Below are 8,321 nucleotides of genomic sequence, written 5' to 3' on the forward strand. Positions count from 1 at the left end.
TTATACTTTTCATACATATACTGTTCACGCCTTCCATCCACATCAACACAGACATTCAACGCAGCCTTAAAGTCTGCAGCAGCGTGATCCCTTATCTTCCCATGAATTACACCTGCTAGACCTCGTCTTTTGAAAAAGCCTGGTGACGGTTTATTCATTTTAATCACTACAGAATTAATTTTGGGTGCAACACATGCCACATGTATAAAAGAATACAGTCACTTGTATTATGATTTTTTTCCATATTTGATGTAAACATTTACAAGACAAATAATCTTGACATAGTGACCGGACTGAAATGTATAAATAATATAGACTTTAATAATGTGAGGGTTGGTTTCAGTTATGTTAGAGACAGAACAGTGAAAAGCTTCTGCAACCTCCACTACTGTAAGTGGACTACAAGTCTAGAAATGTTGAAGTAAAACTGTTGAAAGAGAATTTCTGCAATAACTTGAACTCACGTCGTCATCCGGTTGCCATCTCACACTGAAACACTCTTTCAAAAGCTTTGTCAAGCGCCTCTCTCTTGAGGGTCCTGCATCTTTAATGATTGTTGCAAACAGAATAGAAGATGAGACCTTTCAATAAAAAGTTTCAACTTACAAAAAAGTTGTATAAGTAGGAATGCAGTGTGTCCAGTAAACATATAAGAGGCTTTTTTTCCTCCCTTTTTCTATTTTTTGCTGCATTGGAAGTGAAGCCCCTCTCACAGGGTCCCCCGGCCCAGAGAGAGAGAGAGCTCCTAGCAACAAGGTCAAAAGCTGAGACTGTACTCGTTTTGCAGTGCTCTTCCTTTCTGTAAACATGTTGATATGTACTGAATTAAGTTGTTTTAGTCTAAATCAAATAAGCAGCCTGAAAGAGAAGCCAATTTTGAATCTTTTTCGGGAATAATGCATGAGTACTGTGCCTAATGACAGTCTTAATTTTGGCCTTTCCTCTAAATTCAGCGACAAGCAGTACAATAAAATAATAAAAAGAAAGCTGCTCCATAAATGTATTTCTGCTCATCCCAGAAGTCACTGAAGCGAAACATAATACAATGTTAATGTGAAAGCTCTTCCTCGAAGATTAGCCCACAACTGCAATCCAAATATCTTTTTTTTTAAAACTCATGTGTCACACATACACGTGTATCAACTGGAGGGAATCATGCTCCCACATTACTGGAGGTGAACTAATGGTCTGATGAGGCACACACTGTACATCCCATGCAACAATACTGAATGAAGTCCATAGGGTTTCTCTTTTATAACCACCTAAAGATGCAAAAGGTAAGAGATTATATTTTTTCTGACAAGTAATATATGCATGCAAAGAACCTACTCTTCTTGGTTCCATCATGTGAAAACATCCGGAACAGACAGGAGCCTCTCTATTCTTCAATAGCTCAACAAGCCTGGATAGTAGAGACAGTTACAATTAGGAGTTATTGTTTTGTTACTATTATGTAAAGCGTACAGTAGTAGCAGCAGTGAACACTGGGGATCCTAAATACTGCAGGAACATAATTGAATGCAGTGCTCCACTGATTTACAAGCTAAGGTTGAATGAGAATGTATAGGGTTACTGTGCACAAATCACATTGGCATGTTTTGAAATAGAAATGTGTATCTTATAGGTATATTCAAAATTATTCAGCATTTGACATTCTCATGCATACAACCACAAGAAGCGAGTCCATTGAAAAATCGTCCAAGCATTGTTGTTTGTTTTTTTTGTTTTTTCCTGTGGAAATGGCAGAGAACCTAATGAGACATTAAAACGTGTGCTGCTGTCCAGAGTGTGTGGGTTACTGACGGGGAGAGGAGCGAGCAGGGAGGGCTCACTTCTGCATGTCACACTGCAGCAGGAGCACAATGGACGGGTCGCTCTTCGCAGCCTCTTTGAACTCGTCCAACGAGATCTGGTCGTCGTTGTTCTTATCCATCTTGCCGAAGATCTTGTCCACCCTCTGCTGTGGTGTCAAACCATCCTCGTTCATCTTCATCATGATCACAGTGCCCACCATTTTGTAGATAGCCTGTGAGGGAGGGAGCCGCAGTGAGAAATTAGAGTGTAGAGTGTTGGTTATTATGTAATGCCTACATTTGTTCATCAGTGATTCCAAACCAGGGCTACTTGTACCGCGGGGTGTACTTTTGCACTTCAAGCTCAACTAAATAACTAAACTAAACTAACACATAGAATTTCTGATTTATTTAGAAAATATATTTTTGATATATTTCACATATTTGTGTGAGGAAAAATAGGATTACAAATTGTTAATAAAGAAATATCTATTTATTACACTAGTAATAATAGCTTTAACACATGAAAATTTGCAAACAAGCAGAAAAGTTGAAATAGTGAGCTAAAAGTAAACAGTTGAAAGTGCTAAATGTAAAGGATAAATGGGTTAAATGTCCAGCTTTTGCCACTCAAAGTGGTGGTAGTATGAATGATAACTGGACCAAACCATTTAAAGGTGCTAAATTCAAAATACAAAGCATTAATATGGCAGCAAACACTGATCTGCTAGATATGGATGATTAATGACGTCCCGAGCAGAGAACAAAGTCACTCTACCTCTGTGTGTGTTGTGAGCAGAGCTTCTCTGTGCTTTGTTGACATAGCTGGGCCAGGCCACGCGCGCTTTTAGTGCATGTTCATATTTGCGTGCCTGCCCCACTGGCTAGCTAATTGCCGCCTCTCCGCACTGCGCACAGACGGCGGTTACAGCTGAGAACGCTGAGACGACAAACGGCGTCATTGCTGAAGCGTATACCGCCCACCACCCAGTTCTCCCTCAAGTAAACACTGTTAGATCTGTCAGCACTGTTGCCGTTGTTTGCACTGTTAGCTGCTAGCCGCCGGCTCAGTCGTCGCCTTGTTGAAAGCCGCGTGGAGACAATAGATATGCTCTGTATTTTGAATTTAGCACCTTTAACATTGACAATTCAATTGTATAAAAAAACAATTGTGACATTAAACACTTGAATACAATTAATAGTGTTGAATAACGTCTAATCCATTCATAAAAACATATTTTGAACATGACGGATCGGGCCAATAAAGTTTATCTTTTGTATCTTGTTGAGTTTATCTAATAGGGTTGAAAAGCACTGATGTAGAAGCACACACCACATTTATCACGACAGGAATTGTCAATATACTCCAATATCACTGCGACATATCAGTTTTACTATACTGATTGTGCTTCCAGGAATAGAGCGGTGTAATTTAATACAACTGCATTTATGTCGTTATGAAACTGCCTCTGCACTCAAAAGCGTTGCAGGTGTGCAGGAGACAACAACAACAACAAAAACAGGGCCTGTCCCCTGATGAGCAAGGGCTTAATGACTCGATAATCCCTTACCTCGATTATCTCCAGCATCTCCACTCTGGTGATTTTGCCGTCACCATCCAGGTCATACATGTTGAAGGCCCAGTTGAGTTTCTGCTCAAAGCTGCCACGGGATGTGATGGACAGAGCGCAGATGAACTCTCGGAAATCGATGGTCCCGTCTCCGTTTTTATCAAAGGTTCTGAAGGCGTGCTGTGCAAACTTTGATGCGTCGCCATAAGGGAAGAACTGCAAATGTGGGAGAGATGTGTGTTGAATAATTCAAGCAGGGCTTTAAAAAGACTTACTCGCAGTAGTTTGACGATGGGAAACAGCCATGACATGATTACATGTTCAGACAGATGATAAAGGAGAGCAGCAGTGGTTCACACAAACCTTGACATAGAGCTGCTGGAACTCATCCAGATTCAGCCTGCCAGTGGGGCAGTCTTTCAGGAAGCCTTTGTACCACTGCTTCAGCTCGTGTTCATTAAACTCTGTGTTCTTCACCAGATCCTCCATCACCTCGGGAGTCAGCTTGCTGTTCTGCTTTCCCATGGTTCCTGCGGTGCAAGGACACATGAATAATGCATTTATTTATGCCTGAGCGATGGCAGTATAGGACCATCTCAAGCGCACATAGGAAACTACCTTTTTTTATTTCTACTTCAAACAGGCACAGAGACTGTATGTGTGTGTGTGTGTGTGTGTGTGTGTATGTGTGTGTTTTGGGGGTTTTGGAGAAGGCAGCAAATATTTCCCTGGTGCTCTTGTTCTATTTCTGTCCCCCCCCCCTCCAGCCTGCTTGTGCCGGTCTGTGGCCCGTGTAGCACTGACCTGGATCATCACTGTCAGAGCTGATCCAGTTCATTAAATGTTCGATCGCTGCTATCAAGTTTCCACTGCAAACGCTGTCCTATAACCCGACAATGACAACAAAGCATGCGTTTGGTTGTAAGAGGGGCACTGCTGCAGCGAATCCAGAGACCTGAGGGAGGACAGCGTGCAGGAGAACTATAGGCCTGCTGTAATCTGGATCAGTGGGGAATGTATTGTATAATCCAGTGGTCTGTATACAATATAGTGTTTAAGCCATGTTGTGGGCAATCTGCAGACCAATCAGCCGATATTATCCACACTGAAGGGGCTCAGTAGAGAAATCATGACAACTTGAGCAACCACACCAGAGCAGACCGTCAGAAGCCCCAGATTCATTAAATATTGACTCATGATGTGGCAAATGACATAAAGTGGCCAAGAATGCGTCAATTCCTCATACATAATTCACGAAATGAAACAGCAGAATTATATGTGCACATCGGAGCGCAGGCCTTTCGTGGGAGCCTCCACCACTTGAGACCAACATATGGTCCACATATCTCTGCAGCAGCAGCAGGCTGGACGGCCACTCCACCAGACAGCACTGCATTGGCTGGGGCCTTCCACAACAAACAGCTGAAATGTGCGCTGCAGCCCAAATCAGTGCAAACCACAGCCTTTAATGTGCACCCGCTGCGTGTCACATAACCAACCCTGACGAGCACGATTGGTATTTATAGCAACCGATCTTGGGTTTAGCGTGTATAATGGGCTACAGTGAATGACCTTGAGGACAAAGATTTTTTGTGGGAAGATGACAAAACGAAATTGTTTTACGGAGCGCAGAAAACCGTCGAGTAACTGCGGCGTTTTAGGGAAACATGCGCATATCGCACAGGCCACAGGTATGGATGACTTGCTCTGCCCAAACAGAGGCCGAACAGATGCTGTTTTATTTCACGCTTTGGGAAATTACATCTGAGTTAATGCTATTAAAGCTAACAGCATCCTGTGAGGGCAGAGAGGGAGACGCTGCTGCTGCATTCCGATAGAAACGACGCAGTGAGAGTATTTTCAGATTAGATCCCACCGTCCTGCTCCTAATGACATATGTGCACGCGCATCGGGGCGAAAAACATGTGAACATTTCATAACCAAACAGACCTATTTTTAACACGCAAGATAGCTCCCTCGGTGCCACCGCAGAGCCGCATTAGAGGCACATAAAAGCCAATTAATTGCGCAAATCTTGATGTCATTTTCCCCATAATTCGTCAAATGATCCCTCCCTGTCTTATTTCTGATTGTTTTCAGGCAAGACGCAGTGGCTTTTATTTTAAGGGATGCGCAGGTGCCCGTGCTCGATTCCATTCATCCAAACACAAGGAAAATATGAAACGCAATGCGTGACACATTAACACAAACCATTCACCGTTTGCCGCATCTACAATCTGAAAATCTAACACAAGACGTGCAAGCAATCACTTCTTACCTTATTATAGTCTTGATTCTCTATAAGAATAAATCTGCTCTGGCTTCTGCAAAGTACAGAAACCCCCTTTCCGATGAAAACGTTTGCCCAAAAGGGGATTATGTTCAACACCGCTCGCCTCCTTAAATGACAAACACCCGCTAATGAAATGTCTCGATTTTCCCGACGTTATTCCAGATGAGGCGCAGCAGGGACCGATCCCACGCCAGTCTGTGGTTATGCGACTACAGGAGCGCGGCGTCACCCGTGTGCATCACTGCCTGATCATAAGTTCACTGTTGCTCTGCTGCTCGCTTTGGCTTCAGCTGGATCCTGTCACGTTATAACCGGATCCTTCATCGTGATGAGGATGAGCAGCCTGAAATTTCATCAGCAGGAAATACCTTTTTCGGGGGGAGGGGGGTTTTGGCCCCTGATCAAATAATCTATTGTAACTAATCAGAAATTGAATTCATTAAATTAGAGATTCATTAAACCTAAGGGTGAAATATTTTAGTCATGTTGTCATTAATTGTGTATAATAATAATAATGATAGTGATGGAATTTAATTACTAAAAAAACAAAGCTGGGTAACCAGGGGCCCCTCCATGTTGACATGTGTGGAGGGCCATGATGAGTCCAAGTCACCCTACTGCTCACCCCTTAGATGATGATTTTGACAACACACCAAACGTCCAATTTGTCAATTTATCAATTTTAATTTTTAACATGTTATTCTGGTAACAGTAGGCCTACAATGATCTGTACATTTAGGCTAATTTCCCAGCGTGAAGGTCTAAAAAGTCTAAAAAAGATTTATGCTAAATCAAATAGGTATTATTACGCAGCCTGCTACTCACAGAGCTTCACACAAACTGGACTATCTCTCTGATGGAAGCAGTTGTCAGGCAACCAGCGGAAACTCCAGGAAGTCACTGCTCCAGGCTAAGAAATAGTCCAGTACATAAACCCCCGGTAGAACAGCAACTTGTTGTTTTTACATTTCAGTTTTCGTACAGATTAAACAAACTAGATATTATGTTTATTAGAGCTTTAGAGGTGCTGCCTTTGGACAGAGCCAGGCTAGCAGTTTCCCCCTGTTTTCAGTCTGTATACTAAGCTAACCTGCAGGTTTTACCGTCATATTTAGCAAACAAACTTGAGAGTGGTTCCATCTTCTCATCTAACTCTAAACAAGGACATAAATGAGCTTTCTTTCTCAAAATGTGGAACTATTACCATAACAGATTTATTATCTCTGTTGATGTTGCACTTCGTTGCATATTCCTAAACTATTTGTTTAATGTTAAACAGGAAACCTGGGGTCATGTAATATACAGAGATGGTCAATCACAGCAGCTAATTTTTGCCCTGTGGCTCCAGCGCATATTGATCCAGACATGAATAAAATCACATCATATTTTATAATCATTTAACTTCAAACCAGACGCCCCAAATATTTTCATGCAAAGGGCCTCTAATTAGATCTGCATTGGTACACAGGCCTCTAAAGGTTTGCTGTTAGCTGTGACTTTGACCATAATTCTATATGATATAATGTGGGTGCTGATGGTGCTAATATACAGTAAGTAAAACAGTACAGAAGTGAATCTGTTCCTGATTTATGAGGACCCCTTGAGAGGCTATTAAGGTGCCCTGGAGGACACCAGTTTGGGAGCCACAGATTTAGGTCACCTTTGTTAAACCATGTCTGTTGAAGCGCAGATGAGGCTCCCAGCCAAAATAATTCTCAGACGTGTGGACCCACATCCAACTCTGGATCCATTTGAATTTAGGTAAAAACAAGAGACAACCTCCATCACAGCTGCATGCTGTCGGGTCAGAATAGTGAGAGTAGAGTGGGGGAGGAAAAAAAAAAGTCTCACGCAAATCTCTGATTATATGATTTCTTAATTTAATGGACACAGTACAGTATACACATATGATTTCCTTTACATCTCACAAACACAAAAGCAAACAGTTAATACATAGATAACTTTAGCACCAGCATAGAGTACTGATCCGCTCAGCGTTCTCCAAAACCTTTAGTCATAGTGATTTTCAAAATAAAACACCTCAGCTTGATCTCACTAGGCATGGCTTACATGTAATATCTTTACAGCAGCATTCACTTAAAAAGGTTAATTGATTAAAAAAGGATGCATACTGTACACCAAAAGTGGCATACAAAAGCAATACTATATTATATACCCATTTACATGGCCGTTTCGGTTTAATCAGTGTAACATTTAAGTTTTTGTTGTGTTTTGACAGCTTCCTTATCAACACTGATGATTGATAAACATAGAAACATGTGCATTAAAAAAAGCGTTCTTATGAGTATACACGAGGAGCCTATGGAGATAATTGGCATGTAACAATCTTGCATATTGAAACATAAATATATCACATTCACAATGCTCTCATTTTTCTTTATATATACTACTAAGAGAGCTACTGTCTTTCTACTGTTTGTAGGCTATGCTTTGTTTAAGTTAAAGTGTTTTTTTAATATTCAAATTATAATAAAAAAGAATCCAATGTGAACATTACTTTTTTGTTACACAGTAATGTGAAAAAGTTGTATCAAAATGATTTTCTCTCAATCAAAAAGCAAAGTAGTATTTAATGCACCGTTTCTCACAGTTATAGATATGTTGTCAGCGTGGTAAAAATTAGATCCTATAGTGAGATTATAT

The 8,321-nt window shown here is 41.1% G+C and overlaps 1 protein-coding gene across 1 annotated transcript; it reads right to left on the minus strand.

Moving 5' to 3' along the window:
- Positions 1-125: 125 nt before the first annotated feature.
- vsnl1b (visinin-like 1b) lies at positions 126-5,983 on the minus strand. Its single transcript, XM_031847433.1, has 4 exons — positions 5,643-5,983; positions 3,728-3,894; positions 3,365-3,580; positions 126-2,026 (listed from the first exon to the last, which is right to left on the minus strand). Exons 2-4 carry the CDS (start codon positions 3,887-3,889, stop codon positions 1,829-1,831), a joined length of 576 nt encoding a protein of 191 aa, XP_031703293.1. The 5' UTR covers positions 3,890-3,894; positions 5,643-5,983; the 3' UTR covers positions 126-1,828.
- Positions 5,984-8,321: the final 2,338 nt, after the last annotated feature.

This window comes from Anarrhichthys ocellatus, unplaced genomic scaffold (assembly GCF_004355925.1).
Source record: "Anarrhichthys ocellatus isolate YVR2014 unplaced genomic scaffold, GSC_Weel_1.0 scaffold7, whole genome shotgun sequence".
NCBI classification, from domain to species: domain Eukaryota; kingdom Metazoa; phylum Chordata; class Actinopteri; order Perciformes; family Anarhichadidae; genus Anarrhichthys; species Anarrhichthys ocellatus.